We start from the raw sequence: 27,849 nt of genomic DNA, 5'->3' as shown, positions 1-27,849 counted from the left end.
CTCTGGCAAACAAATTGTTGTGTACCATTCAGAGTTGACAGTTCTACGTTCCTCTAAAGGCACAGTTGCCACATGACCAGTTTTCCCGAAAAAAACAGGCAACCATTTGTTTCGATGTGCTTCGAGCGCGAACAACTTTTGTTGGATTGGGTTCATCTTGAAACACCCATACAGTCGACTGCTGTTTACGTTCCGGCTCATATGCATATATCCATGATTCGTCACCTGTTACAATCTTATATACGTCTTTTGAAGCACCACAATTGTATTTATTGATCATTTGTTTGCACCAATTGACGCGAGCGTCTTTTTGAGTTTTTGTCAAGTTGTGTGGGATCCAACGAGAACATACCTTTCTCACAGCTAAATGATCATGTAATATTTTATATATGCTGGTGGAACTAATGCCTATGGTTGCCTCAATCTCACAGTATGTCACATGACGATCTTGCAGTATTAGGTTTTGCACAGCATCAATGTTTTCTTGAACAACAACTGATTTTGGACGACCTTCGCGAATCTCGTCGGGGAGCGAATGGCGGCCACGATTAAATTCATTATACCAGCGTTTCACAGTGGCAAAGGATGGGGCTTCATCGCCAAATGTGGAAGTAAGTTGATCGATGCACTCTTGTCTTGATAATCCACGTCGAAAATCGTAAAAAATTATCGCACGAAAATGTTCAAGAGTTAATTCCATTTTATTGTTGTTATACTAGTACTTTCATTCTAAATATGTACAGTAGGATTAATTGTTACATTTTGATGTTCAAATACTATTAAAAAAAACATGCACTGGGATTTGCCCAATGGGTAACATAGTTTACCTGGTGACACTAACATTTCAGTAACATGCTAGAGTGCTCACCACATAAATGAGAGTACGCTTTGCAAGAATCAAGTCGACTGAAGCTATGGCAAACTCAGTTTAAGAAATGCATGTCTTCATTATCAGCTTTGGTTGCTTCATCCTAAGGACATACGAGCAACATTACAAAAATGAAAAATTCATATTAGTAGTGGGGTTTGTGCTATTATAAGGGCGAGAAAGTATGAACCCCCCTCAGGCAGATTTGCCTACACTTAAAACTAGCTCAACATGCCCATATGAGCTTTTTGCTCAAGTGTGGAACCCTGTCTAATCCAAGATTTTTGTAAAAATGCCCTCGAGAATTTCCTGTGAAAGTATGACCCTCCTCAGATTGATTTGCCTACACTTATAAAAGGCACTTCTGTGAGATTGTTGTCCATAAACTTGTCAAAAATATGCCCCTCTTGATATTTTTTGATATCTTAAGTATAGTGACTGCTATAGTGCCCTAGCATGTTTATATTTCAAAATATTAACAATTTTGTTAATATTGCATTTTTCAGAAAATTCTATTTATAAAAATTAGGCATTTACAGCTTAAATATTGCATATATCAGGAAAATTATAGAGACAAAAAATGTAGAGAATTATGCCTAGAATATGCCTACAAAATTTCAAGTCTCCAGTACGGATAGTTTTTGAAAAATCTCAAATTCAAAAAATTATCGATTTTTTAACAAAACTTCTAAACAGCCTCTAGATTTCAAATATGCAACCCCCATGCACCTATCTTGAAAAATAGGCAAGTTATTCAAGATCTAGAGAACAACAAGAGATTTTTGAAAAATTATAGAGATCAAAAAGTTGCATCTTACCATGCCCAGGCCAAAGCAACAAACCCCATGTCTCTAGGATTAATGGTTCCAGAGATAATCAAAATCCAAAAAATTATCGATTTTTTAACAAAATTTCTAAACTTCAAATATGCAACCCCCATGTACCTATCTTGAAAAATAGGCAAGTTATTCAAGATCTAGAGAACAACAAGAGATTTTTGAAAAATTATAGAGATCAAAAAGTTGCATCTTGCCATGCCCAGGCCAAAGCAACAAACCCCATGTCTCTAGGATTCATGGTTCCAGAAATAATCAAAATTCAAAAAATTATCGATTTTTTCAAAATTTGAGTATGTTGCTCTGGCGAACATGCAGAGTCACCCCCAGGAATATAACTGGCCTAGGATCAAAACTAGTGAAAATTGCAAAAATAAAATAATCGATTTTTTCAAAATTTCAGTATGTTGCTCTGGGGGCCATGCAGAGTCACCCCCATAAATATAATTATTCTAGGATCAAAATTAGTGACAGAATGCAGAAACAAAAATTATAATAGGGCTTGGATATAGCTACCAGCCACTATATTTTTATTTTGAACACAGCACTTAAAACTAAGCCAAGATGCACCCCCACCCACCCCCACCCCACCCACCTACATCCATACATATTTACTTCCCGGTACACTTCTATTGCATCATGTTGTGTAATATTATGCAATAAATTATTAGGCATGTGTTGTTTTCTGATTAATTGGTTATGACATAATGTGATGATGTGGTGTTTTCTGATTGGTTTAAATAAGCAGGGTTTCTATTGGCTCTATAAATCTATATAAGCCAGAGCACAGTGCAGATTCTTCACCATTGCTGGATCGGCAGTGGAACCCACATCGCGGGGGATAGAACCTGAACAGGCTCCACCAAAGTATAGGAGACTTGAAGCATATAATTTGGCGGAATAACCCAAGTAAGGTCATAGAAACAATATACACTGATACAATAAAAGCCAATTTTTGGCAGGGTGGCCAAAGTGGTTCCTAAATACAAAATAATTAATATCTCAAGAACTAATTGACATAGAGCTATGCAGTTTTTTTTGTCTGGTGGAATAACCCAAGTAAGGTCATAGAAACAATATACACTGATACAATAAAAGCCAATTTTTGGCAGGGGGGCCAAAGTGGTTCCTAAATACAAAATAATTAATATCTCAAGAACTAATTGACATAGAGCTATGCAGTTTTTTTGTCTGTACTGAACCCAACTGATATTTTTTATTAAGCATAGAATTTTGATTTGATTCCCAAGAAATTTTATATAATAAACCAACAACAAAAATACCAAAGCCAAAAATATTAACACACATACACACACATATATACACACACAAATCACACTGCTGAACCCAATTGATATTTTTTATTAAGCATAGAATTTTGATTTGAATCCCAAGAAATTGTATATAATAAACAACAACAAAAATGCCAAATCAAAAATATTGTAATCAATGCAATAAAAATATATCCAGCCCCAATTGGGCTAAGCATCAAAAGAATTGTAATCCAGACAAATACAGAACTCCCACAAAAATATGCCCCAAATGCCATAGAAAATATAGCATGGAATATTTCACATATAAACATAAAGGTACTTGCTCTGCACAGTCATCAATATTGCCCCCACAACCATCTACATCTGGTCTGAAAAGGAAGCATGAAGCACCTGTTAATGCTAGAGCAGCAAAGCAGCCACGCTATGAACCCATCCATAGCAGTTTTAATAGCCAATTAAGGGATTACCGGTTTGTATCAGAGCCAAGATGTGACATTAAGAATTTTTTGAACAGTATAAATTCTGATGTGCAGGCAATTCTAAATACACAAAATGGCTCTTATATGCTGTCCCTCAAATTGTTTACACAATATAAGAAGCCAAATGGCACAAAATTTACACATCCCCACATAACAGAAACTGTACCGGTATATTCAAATGCAAATTCAGACAAAATAATAAGCAGTTTGATAGATCAATTGAATATTAAACACACTGAATTTGCTGGAAAAGAGTCTGGATGGAGCCTATGCGGATCTCCACACAAGTTATATGTTAATATTTCTGAATTCAGCCCATTACAAGGATCTACATATCTGCTATTACCTGCCAATATTAAAAACAAAAGAGCCGTGGTTAATATTGAAAATAATGATGAGAAATGCTTTTTGTGGTGTATTTTAGCTGCTTTGTTTCCAGTTTTAAGGAATCCTGAAAGAATATTATAAACAGCATGAACATATTTTTAATGAAGCAATAAAGGTCTTAGAATATCCAATGTCTGTTCAGAATATTGATAAATTTGAAAAAAAAAGGCCAGGGATATTAATGGCAAACAATTATCTATTAATGTTTTTATTTGTTCTACTGGCCGTGGCAATTGCTTGATAGAACCTCTCAGAATCAGTACATTTGATGATGAATCTGCTATTCCGATTGATTTGCTCTTAATTGAAGGGGATGATACACACCATTATACTCTGATACATAATCTTGAAGCTTTAGTGAGAACACAACTAGACAAATCTAATAGAATATTTAAGTTGTGCAGAAGATGTTTAACTGTTTTTGATGGTAGAAAAATGGTGAATGGTGTTTGTAAAAAGAATGCAGAAATTGCTAAAAACAAGTTAATTGAACATTTAAAATACTGTGGCAACTATAAACCTGTTCATATGGTAATGCCAATGCCAAGTGAAAATGCAAAATTCAAAAAGTTTGAAGCCCAGCATATATAGTCTGTGATTTTGAATCAAATCTCAAACCTCTTGCATTCTGTAGCCCAGACCCTGAGGAATCTTCAATTACAGCATATCAATTACATGAACCTTCCAGCTTTTATTATGTGATTGTACAGGATGGTGTTGTTAGTAAAAAAGATTCATACATGGGAGCAGATGCCATCAAAGAATTTGCATATAGAATAGAAAATGAGTGCCATGACAAGCATCTAATATCTTATTAAAATCAAAACCTATGTTGCCTTTAACAGAGAAACAGATTGAAGATTTCAACAATGCAGAAAAATGCCCGGTATGTGATTCTGAATTTTCAGATACAAAAATCAAGGTGAAACACCATTCTCATACAGATGGTAAATTCTTAATGGCACTGTGTAATAGCTGTAATATTAAGATCCAGAGACCAAAATTTGTCCCAATATTTTGCCATGGAGCATCCAATTATGATTTTCATCATTTGATCAGGTACGAGGGGTTTGACAAACAGAATTTAAATATTTTAGCTGAAAATGATGAGAAATATATAGCTATTAGCAAAATAATTAAAGTTAATGGTGTTCCTATTCACTTCAAGATTTCTTGATTCCTACAAAATTTTATCTGCTAGCCTGGCTACACTGGCCACTCAATTATCTGATGATCAATTCAAAATCACATGTGCTTTGTTTCCAAATCAGGACCTGAAATTAATTAGGCGGAAGGGTGTATATCCATATGATTATGTTACAGATTTTTCTAAATTTGATGAGTGTTCTCTGCCACCCCAACAAGAGTTTTACAGCAAAATCAGAGGATCTGGAATCACTGATGAAGATTATCACCATGCCCAGTTGATGTGGAACAATTTAAAATGCCAGACATTTGGTGATTATCACAAGGCATATTTAAAACTTGATGTGACCCTCTTAGCTGATATACTGCAGGCATTCAGAAAATCTTCCATACAAAATTATAAACTGGATCCAATGTATTTTTACAGTGCTCCGGGCCTAGCATGGTCTGCAATGTTTTTAAACACTAAAATGCAATTGGATCTGATCCAGGATCAAGATATGTACTTGTTTATGGAGCAATGTATAAGAGGAGGCATGGTGCAATGCTCTCAGAGATATGCCAGAGCAAATAACAAGTATATTCCTGATTATGATCCAGCACTGCCATCAAATTATATACTGTATGTAGATGCCAATAGCCTCTATGGTTATGCTATGATGGATAAATTGCCATATTCAGGGCTTGAATGGGTTGAAGATTTCAATATTGAAGATCTTAAGGATTTTGATGACAGTGACTATGGCCTCTTCTTAGAGGTTGATCTGACAATTCCAGATAATTTACACAACATTTTTTCTGATCTGCCCCCAATTCCTGATGTTCAGTGCTCACCTGGCTCTAAACAGAAGAAATTGATGATGACACTGGAGCCAAAACAGGGTTATGTCATATATTACAAAAACCTCCAGTTCCTGATGCATCATGGTGTCCAAGTGAGCAAAGTTTTGAGGTTCAGGCACTTAAAATGGTTGAAGCCATATATTGATACAAACACAGAGCTTCGAACATCTGCAAAAAGCCAATTTGATAAGGCCTTGTTTAAATTGATGGTCAATTCTGTGTATGGCAAAACTATTGAAAATGTCAGAAAACATACCGATGTTAAAATAATTACTGACCCCAGCCTGAGCAAAAAATTGGTTGCAAAGCCTAATTTCAATTATAGAAGAATTTATGATGAAAATATGGCACTTTTCAACATGAAAAAAACAAAGATTAACTTTGATAAACCTATTTATGTAGGGGCTGTAATATTGGAATTGGCCAAATTACACATGTTAAAATTGTATTATGATGTGTTGAAACCTTTTTATGGTAATTGTGTAAAATTGATGTACATGGACACAGTTTTGTTCTTGATATTCAAACAGAAGATGTTTATCAAGATATAGCACAGCCTGCATTGCTTGAATATTTTGATACCAGTGAACATACAAAGATTCAACCCCACAACAAAAAGGTGCCTGGCAAGTTAAAAGATGAGACACTTGGTGATGTTATTGTGGCATTTGCTGGGTTAAGGGCCAAGATGTACAGTTTTGAAACATGTAGTGGTGTTGTTGCCAAAAAAGCCAAGGGCATTGGCAGAGTGACTGTAGACAAAGAGCTTGAATTTGAAGATTACAAAAATTGCCTCAAATCATGTAGCACCATCAGAACATCAGAATCCAGAATTCAGAGTGTGGATCACTTGTTGACTACAAATATTGTAAGAAAAGTGGCTCTGGACCCACATGATGATAAGAGATGCATTTTATCATGTGGCATACATACTTTACCATGGGGTCATTGTGATTTGAAAAATGGCAATCAATGCCCAATTACAGAGCATGATTTGAAATAAATAAATATGCCTATGAACTTATTTGGGTTCAAAAAACAGGCTATTATGGAGCTGCCAACACCACAACCCTCTTCTGATATAATATCTAAACTGAGTGCTTTGTTAATTATTCATCTGAACAACATACTTACAGATATTGATGATAAAACAGGTAAAACATTGTACATATTTAACAATAATTTAAATCATTACCAATTACCTGTAGGTGGGCAATTGCAATTTATTACAACCCCTGAGGGCAATGTCAAGATTTCAATAGGGAAAAATATTTATAGAATTAAGCACTCAAACATGATTTCTGGCACTGTTTATACTGTTTCTGCTGGTGACTGCTTATATATTGAGGTCCCGGGATCATATGACAAGCTTATACCCTTTTTTATAGAATTAAGAATCAGATATTCAATAATAAATAACCACTAAAACAAAAATGCCTAATGATATATTTGGCCATACAAGGCATGAAGATCACAGTGATGAGATTTTGATGCTTGATGTCAGAGTCAAGAAATTAAGAAGTGATTTACAAGCTTTACAAACCACACTGAATGCCAGTCTTCAACTAGAAATTACAAATTTGCAATCACAATGCATGGACCCTCTTCTTAAAATTGATTCTGAACTCAAATTGCTGCTTCAGAAATATACTGATTTGGCCACATTAGATAATTTTCAAAGTTTAGAAGAAGCTGTAGCAGCTCTTCAAGCCAAATTTAAGACCCAGGCCACCAACTCTGAGCAATTGAAACAACAATTAGAAGAGCAGATAAATAATGTCCAGACACAGCTCCAAACAATTGTCAAAAGCATAAAATCACAAGAAGATTTTGATCTAGTGATTTCCACTCTAAAGGAACAGATTCAATCACTGGAGATACCTAATCTGGACCCTCTGAACAATGAAGTACAGCATAAACAGTGTGCAGCATATAATACCTACTTTCATACATCTCACTGGACTTGATTAATTTCTTATATGAGTAACTACTGTACTATGGGTATCATGATACATGCATGTTACTGAAGACAAAAATTATCATCTTGAAATATAAGGTATGCCCAAATTAAAAGGAGACTACGGTTATATCCAAAGAATATTACATTACAGAATATTTGCATTACATAATATGTGAAGCACAGTTAATGTGTAATATGATATCTATAATTGCCATTGACATTGATGCACTGATCTCAGGGCGTAGGAAGGGAGTGGATGGCTTCAGTGTAGAAACTCCTGGGTTGTTTACGGATCCAGTTTTCCACGGTGTTCTGCACTTCCTCGTCACAGGTGAACAGTTGACCTTTAAGTGATTGTTTTAAGGGGCCGAAGATATGGGAGTCACATGGGGAAATATCGGGGCTGTACGGAGGATGTGTGAGGACTTCCCACTGAAATGTTCTCAGCAGGTTGAGGGTCTTCTTGGCCACATGTGGCTTAGCGTTGTCCTGGAGCAGCACTATCCCCTTTGAGTTTACCTCTGAGCTTGTTTTTGATGGCCTGTTTAAGCCTCAACAACGTGTTGCAGTGCCGTTCGGAATTCACTCTTTCACCCCGTTCCAGCCAGTCGATGAGTACAGGTCCTTCATAGTCAAAAAATAAACTGAGCATCACTTTTCCGGGCCTCATGACAGAGTGAGCTTTTTTGGACGTGGGTAGTCAGGATGGCACCACTCCATGCTCATCCGTTTGGAAGCAGGGCCAAAATGGTGACACGAAGTCTCATCAAATGCCACAACCTTGGCAATGAAATCCGTGCCTTGCTCTGCGTACCGCAAAAGATGGGTCAAGCACACACCCTTTCTCTCCACCTTCTGTGCCACTGACAGATGCTTGGGCACTCATTGTGCACAAACTTTGCCATAACTCAGCTTCTTGTGGATTATGTTTTGCACAGATCTCTCCAATGCACGAAAGCTGTTGCCTCTATGTCCATCTACTATGTGAACCAAATGTTGCGTGCATTTGATGATGTAACCCCTGGTCAGTGTTTCCAATCACACCATTGTTTTCCAATAACATGACCATTTTAACTATATTTGCCTAACCTTACATTGCCATACATGGTTTGTGGGGCTTCGTGCATGGTTCATTGGGTTTTCGAACCCGGAAAAAATATGGTAACATTATAGTATAGGAGACTGATTTCTTCAAATTTACAAGGAGAAAGTACTTACGGAAATCATTTTCTGTAGCGTTGTGGAAGTTCGTGAATATAGTCATTATCCATTTTAATGCGAATACATGTTTTCTCCGAAAATTTCTATCCGACATGCTGTTTCTGCTGCCGCCATTTGCTCTCTGCATGTTCCGTGTGTTAAGATGACATAATCCCATAGTCAGTGTTTCAAACTCGCCGCGTTTTCAATAGAACATGACACGTCGAGTATTTTTTTTTTTTTTGTTTCTACAGGGTGATCCATATGTCTTGTTACCCCCCCAAATCAATATCTTGTTATCTCTAATTCAGTGTTTCTTTTGCAGAGATGGTTGACACAAGCTCCTACAATGTAGAAGAGCGCCTTGTTGTCAGTGTTTGGGCCCATGAACGTCAACATTCCAGCAAGACGATTCCAAAAAAATGCACCACCAAAAGTGACAATACTGCGTTGGGAAAAGAAGCTGTTTATGTTGGGATGTATCAAAGACAAACCGAGGCCTGGTGTACCAACCAAAAGACAGAACACATGTGCAGGAGTGGAGGCATCTGTGCTTCGGTCACCACAGAAGTCACTGCGCAAACAGTCTGCTGAGCTTGGAATCCCGAAAACAACAATGTTACGACACATGAAGAAGGATCTTCGATTGAAATCCTTTAAACCAGTAAGCGTCAACGAGCTCAGTGATGATGACATGCGTAGACGACATGCAGCATGTGGAAGAACGTTGGAGGTATTTCCGACACTCCCGCAGCGGGGTGACCTTTTCTTCTCCGATTAATGCGCAATATATCGAAGTGCATGTGCAAGGAATGTGTATTTCTGGTCCAAGGAAAATCTGCATTATTACAAAGAGCTGGAAAACAACCCCCAACATGTGATGCTCTGGGTCGCTATGTCCGCTAAACACTTGATAGGTCCCTATTTCTTCGATGGCGTAGTCAATCTACACTCCTATCTCGCCATGTTACGGGCTTTTTTTGTTCCACAGCTCCAAAGAATGAATCTCCTAGGACGTTCCTGGTTTCAACAGGATGGAGCACTGCCCCACTATGCCATCGCTGTCAGGGAATATTTAAGTGAAGTGTTTCCCAATAGGTGGATAGGACGCGGATCGGTACATCATCCAGCGCCTCTGGATTGACCTCCCAGAAGCCCTGATCTCTCGTCTTGTGACAATGCCCTCTGGGGCATTATTAAGGAAAAGGTATCACAACAGTGATACCAAACAACAGAACAATTAAAGGACGCTATTAGGGTAGCCTTTCAGACAACAATCACGAAAAATTTTCTTCGTAAAATCTCACACAGGTCATGGCGCCGTGTCATTTTGTGCCATGAAAATAATGGTGGTCATACTGACCTTTTGGATGCGTGAACAACATCCTGGTTGACGCTGAATCCATACGTCTTACAAATTGTTATATTGTTATTATCATAATATAAAATTATGTAAAATTGTTGGTGTCACACGACATATGGAATGAATGGCTACCTTACACTTCATTATATTATATTGAATTATTATCAAGTTATGTAAAATTATGGGGGTAATAAGATGTATGGACCACCCTGTAGTTTACTATCCTTCGGACACATTTATTTATTTTTACAGAAGAAACTACTTACCGTAATAAGTTCCTGTAGCATTGTCAAACATCGGGATGGTGTTTTGTGTGATGTGGGAATGTTTCATAGCTGAAATTCATGTTCAGGGTGGTTACAAATAAGCAAAAATAAAATTCCCTGACTTTTCCAGGTTTTCCTGGACAAAATTTACATTTTTCCCTGACAATTATAAACCAAATCCATGTTGTTGCAAATGGAAATAAGAAAGTCATACAGATCCAGGTATATATTGTATTAAGTACCGATATCAGCTTCCAAGAAAATTACATTATTTCTCTATGATTTGCATTCAAACTGCTAATTGCGAATTTTGAAAATTATTACAATTCACAAGCTAGGAAGGGATTACGGGATTTTTTTATAAGCAGCCAGTTTTCAATAAAATAATTGATTATTTTTCAAATTACGACTAAATGAGATTAAAGTGAAGTGTGATGAAAAAATAAATTTTGTAATTTATCAATCTCCTCAGCCTTTCTCGTTATTATATGTTGATATTTCCACTGAGGTTTGGAACCCTCAGCTTGCAAGAACCATGAGTGTAGACTTATTCTTTGATGCATAAACCTACTTCTCTTTTATCTATGAAGCAAACAACTTAACTCTTGCACATAAGTGAAACAATTGATTCGTACAAAACAAAGTGTCATATTTACTTCATTATCAATGGGATGTATCCTCAGTACAAACATTCACAGTATATCCAAATGAAATACTGTGAAACTGACAACCCGCAGTTATACCATTATTGCTGGTGAAAAGGGTATATAGGAACGTATTAAAATAAATTTAATGCAAGCAAGTTATAAAAGGAGAATCTACTTCATTGTACAGGTGCCTGATTTAGCTAATCAAATATTCAAACAGGAACACGCTATTGATAACAGCTTCCAAAATTTTATACATGAGGGGCATCCAGAAAGAGTTCCAATGGCATCTGTATGCGACGCTAGTGGTTGGAGCGCGACACGCATATGTAGGCGGGAAATAGTGGCTGTAATCTGGTGGATACATACAGTTTTCCACTGACTGTGAGGTACGTGTGAAAATCAGATTGTTGCATGCTCAGAATCCAGCATATAGTCACCAGCAATTGTGTGAGATGTACAGGCCGGACTTCGTGAGCTATAGTATGGTCAGACGATGGTGCAGACAATTCATGGAAAACCAATCCAATGTGCACGACTCCATACACCTGAGAATATGTGGGCTCTTTTTCATCACATCATGAGAGATCTTGGACCACAGTCCCGGCTTTGCATGTACCGACTTTCATCTTTTTGTTCAGCTGAAGAGGTCTCTGGCAGGACAAGATTTTTTACAGTTACACTGTAGTACAAATAGTTCCAGTCTTTGCTGTGAGACACATATGCCATGGCGTACAAAATTTAGTGCCATGCTATGACAACTGCCAGAACAACAGTAGTGTTTATGCCGAAAATTAGGTTAGGAGTCGCTCTAACTAATGCAATAAATTACTACTGATATTCTTCTTTATGTATGGCAAACCGGTAGGGACTTTGATTTTTCGTTATCTTTAGTGTTATTTTTTTTTTTTAATATTTGATGTTATTTTTCCCAAAATTCACACTTTCATTTCAGCACATTTTCTGGAAAATACACCTAAAATTATACGTTTGTGCTATTTTTAAACTACTGTTTTTAATTGTAGGTCACATGGCCTACGCATGTTCGTGAGTGTTTGATACCTTGGAAGTTATTTTCCATACTCCCTTTTTAATTTTAAGGTAAGGGGATTTTCCCCTGTATATACTGAAGGGTGCAAAATGGCGACGCACTCAAAAATTTTAAATCAGCCTCACGTGACAGATACATATATATTATGGCACCAAAAATTTGCATTATCTTTTTTTGAATTTTTTATTAAGTTTCTCAAAATTCGCATTTTTATTTTAGAACATTTTTCTGTCAAATATACCAAAACTTTTTCTTCCATTGTGCTTTCTAAACTATTATTTTAAATTGTAGGTCACATATTGTCTATGTATTTTCGTGATAGTTTAATATCTTGGAACAGATTTTTGAGGAAGTTATTTTCCATTATTTCTAGCTCGATAAATGCCGATGTTACGACTCCCCTGTGGCGGTAGGCGAGCACCCTATCTCTGCTAAAAATTGCGCCACTTCTCGCGACAAATACTGATGATGCGGCTCCGTGTTACACACTCCATCTCCTGTCAGAACCCCGCCACTTTGCTCTGTGATGCAAATTGTTCTGATAGAAGTTGAAAACTTCATGGAAAATATATGATTTAATTTGGCTGTCCGAATTATTCCATGTACTTTATAACATGCATTATACGCACTATTCTCTTGGATAAAATGTTGGAAAACTTACACGTTCTACATGCACAAATATGGCATATTTTATTTTTTAAGACTAAAAAAAGGCAAGAATGTTGGATTTCATGGTATTTTTCGTTGTTAAAACACATTTTTCTAAATTCGTGAGAAATGCCAACAATTTACATTTTATGCCAAATTTGTGTTATTTCGCTATTTTCAATGGGTGAAAATGTGTCCAGACATCACTGCACATTCATAAACACTGCTTCGCAGCAATTAACATTTTTCACTGTTATCGCGTTTGAGAAAAATCAATGTCCGTACTAATTGGAACTTACTTTCTGGATGCCCCTCGTATAAATCAGTAGATGAAAAGTGAAAATTTAGCATGGCTGGCAGAGAAATGATTCGAGTAATTGTATAAAAATATTTATTATTTGTATTTTATTTCATAACATTGGACATTAACTTCATCCAGTGACAGATTAATAACCATCTCTCACGAATATAAACAGACAGGACAGAGGGGATCCTGTATTGCAATGGGAGTGTTGAGGTTGGGAGTATGACCTTGTCAAATTTGTATAACATTTACCAATACAGGTTTCTCTTTCACTTTTTTGTGATATTATTCAACATATATGTCCCGATTGGCTGGTTTCTTCTTGATATCGAAGAATAGTGCAATGTCATTGTAAACGTACGTTAACTTGTGCAAAACCAGTATTACAGCTGGATGATGAAAGAAAGCCTTTGTATGCATTGCTACATTAAATAAGGTTAAATGAGCCAGAAGAGTAATAACATTCCAGCAACATATTTGCAGTGGAACAGAAGACTAAAAAGGCTCAGTATATGCATGCAAATTTCATTGGATGGAACATCCAACAAATATTGTAAAGACAAAAAATGTCATACTGGGACATCCAAGAAACATCTGACTGACAAAAGAGCAATGCACGCAATTTTTGTCGGATGTCGCAGAATGACAAATATTGAACTGCTACATTCGACAAAAATCGCATGCACAAACAAGCCCAAAAACTTTGTTCAATGAAATGTGGTACCACACAAGACAAACTCGGATATACGATGTTCTGTTTATACATGCGATTCTTGTCAGATGTTGCACTCTGAAGACCTCCAACAAAAATCAATTCCACAAGAGCGCCATGTATGCAATTTTTGCTGCATGTTGTACCGAGACATTTTGTCGAAGTTCAACATTAATCGGATGGTAAAATTTTTGTATCCCCAAAACGTATTCTTCAATTTTACAGGAGAAAGTACTTACCGAAATGGCTTTATTTATACTTTAGGAAGGTCTTCGAAGTTTGTTTTCACCTCGTTGAAATTTTTTTACCAGTAAATCATGTAATTTTTGACATTAATGTCACTCCGATGCACGAAAGCTGTTCCCTTGATGTCCGTCTACTACATGAACCAAATATTTGCGAGCGTTTCATGACGTAACAACCGGTCAGTGTTTCCAAATACACGGTTTTGTAACTGTGTAACAGTTCTAGAACGTAAATAAACGTGAGTTACTGTTCATCATTTCTGATTACGAACTTGCGACAATATGATGTGCACAGGATCAGTGGCGTGCTCAATGTGAGGTTGATGGGGGTTATAACCCCCGCCCCCTTTCGCCCAGTATCTCTAAGGCTATTTATGAATGGTTCGTGGGGCTATTTATGAATGGTTCGTGGGGCTATCCGTGAATGGTTCGTGGGGCTATTTTAGAATGGTTCGTGGGGCTATTTATGAATGGTTCGTGGGGCTATCCGTGAATGGTTTGTGGGGCTATTTATGAATGGTTCGTGGGGTTTTCAAACCCGAAAAAAATTTCTAATTTTGAAAAACAAATTTAACTGTTTCCTAACCTAACAGAACCTAACCTAACCTTGCCGTGCATGGTTCGTGGGGCCATTTATGAATGGTTCGTGGAGTTTTCGAACCTGGAAAAAATTCAAAATCAGTAACACGAAAGTAGGTATTTTTCTATGAAGAAGGGTGCAACACTGCATAACCACTGATCATGGACTACGCTAGTCAAGATTTCTCCGCCATATCGCGTGTAACGCAACCAAAAGCGAACAAAATAAAAATACTCGATATTTCGAAAATTGAGATTATTTGCCTGCAAAAAACCAAACGCGAAATAGAAGAATCCTTACGAATGCAGAATATGTAAGTATCAATGTGAAAAATACGAAAATAAGGGAATTAGAGACGTGTGGTGGTTACCGAAATTTTAATAAAAAACTAAATGCCACCTTCAAGAATCCTTAGCAATGCAGAATACGTAAGTACCAATGTGAAAGAAAATAAAGGAATTTCAGACGTTTCGCGGATACTAAAATTTGAATGATCAATTCTTACCCAAACGCCGAGGCAACTCTTGATTTTCCTTAGAATTTGCATTCCGGTCTCTTCTGCCTTGAGAATACTTATACTTTCGTTCGAGGTTGTTGGTTCAGTACAGAAAAAACATTTAGAATAAGCCATTTTGGCTACTTCATCGCTCGTGTACCATAAACTTCTGAGAGCAGCAGCACAACATATATTTAATGCAGACAGTTAAAAACGTAGAGATTAAAAAATGGTTGAGCACTGCTTCTTTCTGCATGCACAGTTTAGTCACTCTCAGCGTTACCAACCCCTCAGCTACGAAAAGTGCTGTTCGAACTGTGAAATTATGCTAGAATGCCACCCAATTGTGCTAGGGCATTATTATTATTACTATTATTATTAACAATATGATTATTTTATTACTATTTTCAGGTGTTATATTTTATCCCACCCTAAGATCTATTTATTTTTAGTCGCTTTTTTGCCTCATGGTCTCTGGGAGTAAGTACGACAATGAGGGTTAATGAAGAACTGATGAAATGGTCTATTGACTATGGGATGGATAAAACGTAATTACATGTCCATACCATACCAAGGGTCGAACTAGGGCATGTGGCTCAGTAAATTTGTAAAAAAACTTCACATATTTTTTCTGTTGTTGTTGTTTTAAGTCCACTTTATGCAAAGTAAGGCTAATCGAGACTGGACCTACAGTTTAAAGTGGGATCCGAACCACTTGTGCCTCCACCGGGTATCGAACTAGGGACCCCTTGATTACAAGGCGACGACGCTACCACTGCACCATCGGGGAGGCCCTGCACATATTTTTTCTAGCAGATGGGGAGATGGAAGATGACATGACAAAGTTAAGTGTCATTGTCTTTCAATTACTGCCGGGGTGGGGGTCGGTGTATAATTCACTAATATCATTCATATACTACTGCAGTTTTTTACGTTATATGGAAGGCTGTATTAACCCATTTCCACCTCCAACAACACCTTGCTAGAGACACACACTTTTGTGCTAGTTCTTTACAACTTTCAAATCCTCATACAATGCATTTCTATGTAAACTAATAATTTTTGCAAATAAAAAAAAAGAAAAGGAAAGGAAAAAAGGTACTCGCCAAACGAAAAAATAAAAACTGCCTCTTTCCCACTCCTTTCTATATTTCTGAGCATACGACTCCCATTTCGGTTTATATCCCCATGGTCTTTTTTTTTCTTTCGGGAGTTTCACTACTAGTAGCATATTTCTATGCTAGTAGATACTCATTTTTCGAAATTGTTCCAAATATATTTTATATAAAAAAAATTAAAATGCAGGAAAAACACTCAAACATACGCTCAAAAATACACTGAAAGACGCACGCACGAAGAATTAAAATCATGCACAGGAACAATGCTTTTTTCGCCACGGGAGACGGCTTCCGAAATGGTAAGATGTCGAGTCGACTGAACCGAACCGAACACAAGCTGAAGACAAAGATGGTCAAAATTTGCCGACAAAGGAGGGTGCCACATGAGCTTTATTTGTGAATCCAACTTTCTACTAAACATTCCTCGCGAAAATACAGGCACCGCAAATGGCTGACCCCTTGTGTCGGTGCTGGGAAAGGACAAAATTTTGAGGGTGGAATGGCAGGAAAATGCGGAAGAGATGAAAGGCGTTGGTGGGGGACGGGATCCCTGGGCTGGTTTACTCTCTTTTGTTGGGAACATGTCCACTCCTGAAATAGAGATGTACAGTTTACTTTTATTTTCACTTCTTCAGAGCACTTTCATTTGAGTTCAATATCTACCGATGGTTGCAGATTATGCTAGATTTGACTGTTATGCCAAACACAGGGTGCTAGGTGCCAAAGACGGTTAAATTATGCTAGGTTTAGCACCATTATGCTAGGGTTGGCATCGCTGGTCACTCTGGTTTATATAATCGATTCATTCGATTATTCATATTATTAGATATTTTTATCGATCATGGCGGATTATTCAGGCCGAGTATGCTGCCACGCGTGTGTCAAATTTGCTCCTGCCATGTAATTCGTTTGCTAAGAGGTGTTTACGTGAAAGAAAATAAAGGAATTTCAGACGTCTCGCGGATACTAAAATTTGAATGATCAATTCTTACCCAAACGCCGAGGCAACTCTTGATTTTCCTTAGAATTTGCATTCCGTTCTCTTCTGTCTTGAGAATACTTATACGTTCGTTCGAGGTTGTTGGTTCAGTACAGAAAAAACATTTAGAATAAGTTACAAATCTTAAGAACAGCAGGGCGATTCACGAAAATGACTACAACATCGAGTAGTAGTAGTTTTTAGAAGTAAAAGATGTAGTAAAGTACGATTCACGAAACCGTCTACTAAGAATAAACCGAAACACGCCAATCATAATTTGCAATGGCAAAGTTAAACCTAATGCAAGAAAGGAAGACGTCATAGGAACAACAGTCAAGGAAGTAAAAGAATTAGGAACGAAAGATCACGGCACAAATGACGTTTCATAAAATAATGGTGATACTATCATTCAAAACCTTACCAAAAGTAACGCACACAAACGTCATTGTTGCTGATATTCCCCACCGATATGATTTGATCGAAAACTCGTGTATAAATTTGGAAATAAACAATGTAAACAGAAAGGTAAGAAAAGTAAGTAAATCTTACAAAACTGTCAACATTTTGGATCTACACTCCATAGATAGAAAATTCTACACACAACACTGACTACACTTCAAGAAAAAAGGAAAAACTACATCAGTCAGAAGATCATGGATCTCACATATCAAGGCCAAACAGACAGTTGCAATATCCCATTACCTTGGAAACCGAGTGATCATACCTTACATGGTGAAATTACGAGAATTGAAAATGACCGTAGTGATCACAGTGCTAAATGCGTAAATTGTGTTGAGTATCAGCATAGTATCCCACCAATCTAAGTTCAACCCCCACCCCTCCCGTGAAGTGCTGCTACCAAACATTACAGAAAAACGTGAAAGTGAATACAAAAATCATGAAGAAAAAAGTGTGGACAATGCTGAAAATAATAATAAAGTGCCATATAAATGCAGTGTTGATATTGTTGATAGTGATTAAAAAAATGGGTAATTTTCAAAGGAATGATTCAACTGTAAGAGTAGATGATAATGATTCCACCGATATAACATATGATGATAATGATTTGTGTACTGACAGAATTAGACGCTCTGGCAGAAAAAAAATCATCTCTCACAATCGCAGCACTGATTTTTTTTATGGTAAAATCAAACAGTCCCCAAATAGTTTATGCAGACAATGTAATCAGTTTACAAAATTTGAATGGCAGTGTAAATGTACATACAGTCAATATAAACAAAAATGAACAACCTATTATCTCTGAAAACAAAAATATTTTTAGGTTAATGAGTCTAAATTTTCAGTCATTAAGGAGCAAGGTCCATGAGCTGGATGGGATTCTTGGATCCCTCAAAAGGGAGAAGAGGTTTCTTCCACACAAATTCCAAATTATAATTTAGCCAGGGGATATTGCCGTAAACACCACAAACGTGGGGGTGCTGCCATACTAGTTAGAAGCAATATACCATTCGAAAACATAACGAAAACTGATTATTTAAATGAAGAATTCAATTTTGAACACACAGTAGTGAATTTAGAATTGCAACACAATGAAGTAACAGTAGTTTGCTTATAACGAACACCAGATGGACATATAGGCACATTTCTTAAAAAATTAGAAACAATGTTGTCCACTTTATTATATAAAAAATGACCCATTATAGTGACGGGTGATATAAACATAGATTTTTTAAAACACTGTCCAGAGGAAAATTTACTAAATACAATTCTAACCTCCCATAATTTGATTGCAACAATAAATCCACCAACAAGGATAACGCCAAGTAAATCATGTATTGATCAAATAATAATTAATCAAGATTTTTTTGAATACACCACAAATATTTTACCTTTAGCCTTGTCCGATCATGAAGCAGTTTTCGTAAGTTTCCATATACCAGAGAATATAAAACAAAACAAATGCAAAACGTATCACTATTGTAGAAAAAAGAAAATTCACCAAGGAAAATAAAGGAAACTTTGTATATTTCTTAAAGAAAGAAAACTGGACTGATGTGCTTATGGAGGAAAATTTAAATAAAAAAAGTAAGCTTGTTCACAAAGACAGTAAAATATTATTTTGAAGTAGCATTTCCATTCAAAAGATACAGATACCCCCCTTAATCAAACCAACTCAATTTCCTGGATTACTAAAGGGATAAAAAATCTTGTGAAACAAAAATAAAATTATATATCAGGTGTTAAAGGTGGAGCTACTGCGGAGCATGCGCACTCGTCTGGTCCCCCTCGAACATCTGGTTACGCTTACGGTGCTACAGACGTTAATATAAAAGGGCAAAATGGAGATTCTTTTACAAGAAAATACTGTCTCAGCTATGTAACATATGGTTGCACAGTTCGATCAGGAACAAATTTATTGAGTCCCGATCCCTTCCCGATCCCGACTTCAGGAAATGATTTCCCGACTTTTCGGGATCCCGAGCAGTCGGGAAATACCAAATGCTTATTTTAAAATGTCGTTATTTCTCGACGTTTTCTGCATTGTCAATTTCTGGAATTTATCGGAAATTGTTAGTTTTTAATCCAGAAATCAATTAAAGTGAAAATGACGTGTGGAATTCGAGATTTTCAGAGCTTCGGAAAATTTCGAACATTTCCCGTCCCGAAAATTTCCCGACTTCGTTGGGAAATTATATGGTATAATTTAACAATACAGGGAATTTCTCCAATTTGTTTGAATTTTCGGTTACTTACTAATTTGGGTCTCCTAATCACGAATCTGCACTTAAAATTTGGCGCTCACGTATAAATTTGGCTTTTATTTGGGGGCAGGTGAATCCGGCCACTTTCTAACATGCCCTTAACAGGGAGTCTATAGATATAGGCGGGAAGCCGGAGCGGAGGCGGGGCCGCGATAGCGGTTGGGGGCGGTAGGTCGATTACCCCAGGGGCGGAGCCCGGAACCGGCGGGAAATTTGGAAATCGAGGGTCTGGAAATAAGAACTTAATTTCGATTATTTTGCTATTTCCACGTGTGAGCGCCAAATTTTGACTGCAGATTCGTGATTAGGGGGCCAAAATTAGTGAGTATGTCGAATTTCAAACAAAATTGAGAAATTCCCTGTATTGTAAAATCGCTCCAATTATATCATTTTTTTATTCACAGTTCGAATGCAGAATATTAATTGTCCACGGGTGGATATGTCACAAGTTTCGTCAACCATAATAGCAAAATATTACCGACTTTTAATATCTGCTACCACGGAGTGCAAAACAGATCTCCCTAATATATCAATGATCTCGTTCTGAATGTCATATGAGCGCCATTTGTAGCCCGAACGCGAAATTTCTTTTTCCACATAGGACAGGACTAGCACCGGAAGTGATGATGAAATCCTGATTAAGGGGCCTCGTGCAATCGTCATGTAAACAAATGAAGATCAGTTACCGTAGCGTGTTGTTTGTTGTCCTATTCTGTATATTAATTGAATATATGTTAATTATAAAGAAAGGTGTGAATAATTTGTCGGATTGATATCATTTTCAGGTGAAATCCTTTTACAAACTCCCGAAAGTGAGTAGACAGTTGAATCAATAATGCAATAACTGGAGTATAAAATTATGATATTGAAAACTGCAAGAGGAACTGTCTGTAAGAGAAACCTTAGCATTGGCGTAATGATCGTTTAGTGCAAGATTCCAGCAATTGTTGATATGGGTATGTACTGCGAGGCAGTGATTTATCAGCACAAACCCCACATTTTTTCACAAATGCCCAATTTACAGTTATTTTGGCTCTAAATTTACCCTACACCCCTCTAAGTGCAATGTTAGACCTAGCCAGATTAATATTTCCGAATAAACCTCTTCTGTGAGGGGTTGTAATGCACTGTTTTTTTTACATTAAATAGTTAATGATATTTTAGTGCAAGCTTCTTGAAATATGTTGATATGAGTGTGTTATGTGAGGCAGTGATATATCCGTACAACCCACACATTTTTTCATAAATGCCCAATTTATAGTGATTTTGGGGCCCAAGTTCCTTTTGTTTTATTGCGATTTCATCATGCTACGTACATAATTTTTACATGGTTCGATTTAGGTTTACGTCTGTTAACACATACTGTGGAGTTTGGCACCCTTGACCCTGTGTACACCCTCTATAGAATGTGAAAGGTTTTGCATGGTATATGAATATTTTGTTGTTTGTGAACGTTTTCAGTTGATTTTAGCTCGCGAAAATGTGCCACTGTGAAATAAAGTGTTTCTTTACCAATAAGAGCCTGAAAGCTTCGCACAATTGAATCTAGCACCCAAAACGACATTCTACAACAGCAAGTATAATTTTACATAGTTAGGTTAGGTACCAATAGTTATTATCGACTTGTTCTTTTGCTATTTGAGTGTGCATACAAAGGGTTTTAATAATAAAAAGCGGCGGAAGCACTCAAAAATGGCAGGTTTTTGCTTTTGCTGGTCATACTTTATGATCGAATATCTCAGTTATTTGTGTTTTCCGCACGCTGCAATTCATTTTATATTATGCAAAACATCAAAATCTGTCGATTAATATAAATTTCAATGTAATTCTGGAGGGGTATGATGGGTAAACGGCCCCATGTGCTTGACACCAGTCATTCGTGTATCAAAATGTTTGAAGATTTTGTTCAATACCCTTCTACAGGTGTCATGATTTCCAAAATACTGCAATTTAAAGGTGTTGAAAAAATTGCACATTTTGCACTCATACTTTCGTAGTTAGGTGGGTCAGGTTTAGTTCTTTTAGCATTTTCACATGGAATGACCCTGTTTAGAATTTGATGATAAATTACAGAACACAAAGTTAAAATGCCATTACGTCCATGATGAAAAGGACCAAAATATATACTTTAGGAAATGAGTTCATGTTAATGCTAGTATAAATTCTGCTTTTGGTAACAGTTAGATATAGTGAAAACAGAATTCTTCAAATTTACAGGAGAAATGATGGGAAAGTACTTACGGAATTGAGTTCCTGTGGACTTTTGGAAGCTGGGAATAGTGTTCTTTCGATTCGTGCAACTTATTTGGCCGGTAAATAATGTCATTTTCGATATTAATGTATCGTTGCATGATAGCTCATGCCACCATTACCGTCGACTACGTGAATCAAATGTTCCATGCATTCGAATATGTAACCGCCTGTCAGTGTAGCAACCACACAGTCGTTTTACAAGATGACATATGAGCGAGTTTTTTTTTTTTCCAATTTAATTTTCTATTTTTGCCTAACCTAACCTTCTGTGAATGGTTTGTGGATCAATGTTAGCCTAAAAACCATCATTTTTCGGTTAATAAATGTTAGTGTAGCAACCACCCGGTAGTTTTACAAGATGACGTGTGAGCGGTTTTTTCCCCCAATTTAATTATCTATGTTTGCCTAACCTAACCTTCCATGAATGGTTTGTGGATCAATTTTCGCTTAAAAACCTTTTGTGAATAGTTTGTGCGGCATTTTTCGGTTCATAAGTTTGGAAACACTGCATATCAGCTGACGATAGACGAGGTGAGTCAAGATTTGCCCGCCATATTGTGTGTCACGAAAGCGAATTAGCAGCGACCAATAAATACTTGCAATGTGAAAAAATACACTTTTTTCAGTGAAAAAAACATAATCCCAAGTTGAAAAATGTTCCGCTATGCATATAAGGTAAGTACAAATGTAAATAATTCGGAAATACACGAGTTAAATGTGTTTTCACTATATCTAACTGGTACCCTGCTTTTTATACAGTAACGCACAGATTTCTGAAAATTTGATCTGGTGTACCAGATATAGGTCTATGTAATAGATGTAATATATGTAATAGAAGAAAAACACTAATGAAGGCATGCTAGTAAATAAAATAAAATGGAAATCCAAGAACTTCAAATTTTCTGCTTTTTTAAATTTTTCATAAAATTCCCTCTTTACCTACAATTGGACATAGGTTTCCCTGTACCAAGATAAATTTCCCTTCACATAACAAACACTGCCTCTGCCAAGCACCCTGAAGCCTCATGTTTTTAAATAACCACTCTTCCTACTTTCTTTTCGACTCCCTTACCTACAATCTGGGAGGAAACCTGGTCATCAGAAGGGTGTGGTGGAGACCGTTTTTAAGTTTTTTTAAATAATTTACTTAAATTCTGGTTTAGAAGCTTGTTTTCATAGCTTGCAGAATATATAATGAGCAATAAACCATAATTTAAATGAAATACAATATGAAAAAAGTTGGTTTACTAGCTGTAAACGTGTTAATTGGAGAATGTGCCACTGTAATTTACATACACAGATATGGACATCCGAAAGGAGCCAAGGAAAATGACTGTCCACCTAAAAACTACATATTTCACACATAATTTCATTTCAGTCACCGTAATTCATGTTATTTATTATAAATTCATTGAAGAAACATGATAATTTCAGATTGAAATAGTGTTTTTTGAGGGGTAAAAATATTCCTGCCCACCCCCCTCGAAAAGATCCTGGAGATTTCCATGTACACAGAAGTAAGACTACTTATAGTAAACTTTATTTATATAAAAAGGCTAGGCAATACCAAATTCAAAAAGTTACATATATTTTCAACCAGATATGATGCATCATATACATAGCTTAAACAGTTTTTAAATATCAGTAAAGTGAAGTGCTCCCCTGTGTTATGCACCATGCCATGATGGCGTATAGGGGGTGTGAGGTTAGGTCCCCACAATTTCTTGATCACAGCCGAAGGTGGGGGTGATGTGATCAGCACCATGCCCCTGGCTGCCTTTACCCCCCCCCCCCCCCCCGAGTTTTCTCTAGGTACCCACTTTATACGACGCTGGGTGGGCATCGGAGCTACTTGAACAGGTGGAAAAATTCCTGGTTCTCCACCGCCGGTGATCAAACCCGGGTCTCGCACATGGTAGTCAGATGCCTTAATGACTGAGCTACCGCAACTACTTTTAAATATGTGTAAAGAAATTATATGGGTCATTCCTTGTCAGACCAATTTCAGAAAGTCTTGGATTTGGATGATGGTCCGGTTATGTATAGAAAGGTTCTATACAAATATTAGGTTTCTCTGAGAAATAGTTCTAAAGCTATAGCCTGTGGAAGAAGGTGGTGCACAACAAAAATTGTGACCCATATTTGACCAATAAATATTGTAGCTAACTGCAAGGTTCAATAAGTTTGGAACTATTGATCAATCACAGCTTGTTTAGCAAATACAAAATCAAAATATGTGTTAAAAGGTCTTGCATGCCATAACAGGCATATTTTGTGTGCATAAAGTTACAACTGTAATCCACCCAGGATCATGGTATTAATAGTAACACTGATGTCGGCTGAATAGACACATATTAGATTATTTCAATATCTATCACATGTGGCTGAATCTACTAGAAATGGAAGAATCACTGGAAAATGTAGCACAAAAAGGGTGATATCCAAGCCAAGTTAGACACTTATCTAATCAGACTTCTCCTTAATGAGTGACATAATACTAACTTGTTATTGCAAGGCATTAGTGTACAGTAAAGGTTTATAAACAAGTATTGGGATAGGTGATGTAAACAAAGTTTTAAAAATGTTGATTCGAAATCTCCTTCATTGCCATGTGCCATGATCTCATAGGAAAATCATTTGTAAATGATGAAGCGTCGAAGGTGAACAAGAAAATGGATGCTCTGAACAACAGTGGTTCTCTACATTTGTAAGCCCACAGCCCAGTAAATTCGTATTTTCAAAGTTGATGCTCCGATCCCAACAATTTTTCTCGCAAATATCATCCTATTTTTTTCAACTTTATACATTAATTAATATGTACCCTTGAAGTTTAACATTAATACATGAATTATGGAATATTCAAAGAGAGTATCAGGCCGTGTCCAAAAGATGCAAGACCATACTTGAAGCGAGTATACTTCGAGAATGATCTTGCAGTGTGGTCTTGAAGGTGTTGACTGGAAGTGTAAATCTTTCAAACTGCACTTCGATGCAGTGCCAAATATGATCAGCAGATATAACCGAGAACACGTTGCTTTTCCACATTTTAAACACTTGTGTTTCACCACAGAAATCACATAGCAAATGTTCTTATACATACATTTCCACACATTTGAAGAACTGCAACAAACAACTTGCTGGCTTTCTACCTCTGCAATTTCAAACAAATGAACAACAACTCCACTTGTCATGTGACCAAGCCTGTAACTTGGCGTGCTCTTTAAAATCTCTGTGTACGCCACTTGCGGCTCCACCTTGAATAACACACAATAGGTTATAAATGATGGTATTTTCCCTCAGGTTTTTTTATCACCCTGTCTCTGAACCGCCCATCCCAATTCTTCCATCAGGCATTAGCACACACTCCGAGCTACCCACATATAAAATTGGTGGGAAATTGAAGGGGTGGGGGTATTGCACGAAATTCGCTATTGAAGTAAGTAATTTATTCTTCTAAAAATTACATGGAACTATACATAAAAATACATGGTTATTTATACATTCATCTGAAACCTTATTTGAATGAAAGCTTACACCATTTTTAACAAAAGAAAAGAAACTTGAAGTTTCTACGGCAAACCTGAGGAAAGATACTATCATTTATAACCTAATGCATGTCATTCAAAGTGGATCTGCAAGTGGCATACACGGAGATTTTAGAAAGTGTGTTAACTTCTGAACCCCTACACCAATCTAAAAAATATTGTCGTTTTTGTAATCAGCATTAAAAATTGTATAAGTATACTGAATTTAGTCAAAATCGGGGATGGTGGGTGACATGACCTGGATGAATTGACATCCAATGACCCCGAAGCAAGTGTCACTTGTTACTTGGCCTGTACTATTTTCTCAGGGAACTTTCAGACCGAAGCAACAAGTGACATGTGTCAGTCACTTGGAAGCAGACTCTCAGTAAACCATTCAACCTTTTAAAACAAAGTGTGACAACGACCTAAACATGTCACTTGCATGTTGCTCGGACTACACTGTTTTCTCAATGGTATGCACGGTGAATGTTTTGCTTTATACTGAATGAGACTGTGTCGCTCGTCATCTGTGACTTCAGTCTGAAAGCTCCTTCAATGGTGCACATCATTTCACCTCGGTCTTGCTTGTGCATGCATGGTGGATGCTTACTTACAGACTGAAGGGGCCCATGTCAGTTGTCATGGCCCCCCACTGTCATGTGTTGCTTTGGTCTGAATATTCTCTAAACTTAACAAAATTGTTAGCTACTTCATCAGACATTAAGATTTAATTTAGCTTGTAAATCGCAGAGAACAAATTGCTAGTACTATTGTTGTAAAAAGGCCGGCTTTTTGATAGAAGTTTCCTTTTATAATCACGAATGGGCCTCTGGAGTGGAATAAATTATTAATGTTGTCTTGTAACAAGAAGATTGAACCTCAGTGGTTCGGATCTCATTTCAATCTGTAGGTCCAGTCCAGAGTTTTAAAATAGGATTTTTTTGCTTGACATTTGCGACCAGTCTTATTTGCTTCTGCTTCAGTTTTAGTGCCAGTGTTTTTCAACTGCTGGGCCGCAAAAATCCATTGCACCCAGGGATTGACAACAAATTTAAATCTAATTTTATATTTGACAGCAAGTCTATACATAATTGAACCATGATTATGCCAGAGTTGATATATAAATATTAATTAAGGGTGCATATTAATTTCCATATAAACTTTAAAGATCAGAAATGTATTTATCAGTGAAATTGTTGGGATCAGGGCATCGACTTGTAACAAATAAATTTACTGGGCTGAGGTCTCACAAATGTTGAGAATTTTACAACAAGCAGCGAAAATACACCACTAGTTCTTCTGTGATCAGGGTTAGCAGCCATTTATCCAAATTATACATAATGTACTGGAAAGCCAGAATACAAATATAGATATTTTACTGAACACAAAATTTAATGTAAAGAGATTTGATACTAGACTTTCTAAAGGTAGAGCAGTATTTTCTTTTTTGCTTCATGTACGTGTTCGTATAACAAATTCAAACATCGTAAATAGTATCTTACTGATCATACTATTAGGTTATATTAAAAAAACATACAAAACTACTCTAATTACATGAATATGTTTATACTACATAGATTTATTTAATAAGCCAACCAAAATATGAAGATAATACTCGGTAGGAACCGTTTCAACAATGTTTATGTCTAGCTACGAATTTCATATTGTAAATTGTATTTTATATTATGAAATGAGTGTCCACTTTACAGTAGGGAGCTAAACGAATACAATGAAACAGGAAAAATACTGCCAACTCCTGTATTTTCATTGATTTGACACACTTTTGTGAAAAAAGCCGCAGAAAGCCATTTTTTCCCGACCATTTCAAATTCAAATTCTGCATGGATTTTTCTCTGTGCACGTGAAAATAGCAACTTTTGTGAATCAAAATTCCATTGAATTTATACATGTCTATAAATTCACTGACGCACGTTTTTCACAGAT

General features: G+C 36.7%; 1 protein-coding gene across 2 annotated transcripts in view; it reads right to left on the bottom strand.

Annotated features, from left to right (window-relative positions):
• The window catches only part of LOC146002796 (uncharacterized), a 50,283-nt gene extending 32,818 nt beyond the window's left edge, over nt 1-17,465 (bottom strand). Inside the window, exon 1 of one of the 2 annotated variants that reach the window (XM_083140743.1) lies at nt 17,416-17,465. In XM_083140743.1, the coding sequence (XP_082996869.1) occupies nt 17,416-17,457 (42 nt within the window). In that variant the 5' untranslated portion in view covers nt 17,458-17,465. Of the gene's footprint in view, nt 1-15,314; nt 15,549-17,415 lie in introns of those variants that run through there. The other variant, XM_083140742.1, reaches the window with a different exon arrangement.
• Nucleotides 17,466-27,849: the final 10,384 nt, after the last annotated feature.

The sequence above is a fragment of the Lepisma saccharinum genome, chromosome 19, assembly GCF_977018435.1.
Source record: "Lepisma saccharinum chromosome 19, izLepSacc3.1, whole genome shotgun sequence".
Taxonomy (NCBI): Eukaryota; Metazoa; Arthropoda; class Insecta; order Zygentoma; family Lepismatidae; genus Lepisma; species Lepisma saccharinum.
This window is presented reverse-complemented; position numbering and strand designations above follow the sequence as displayed.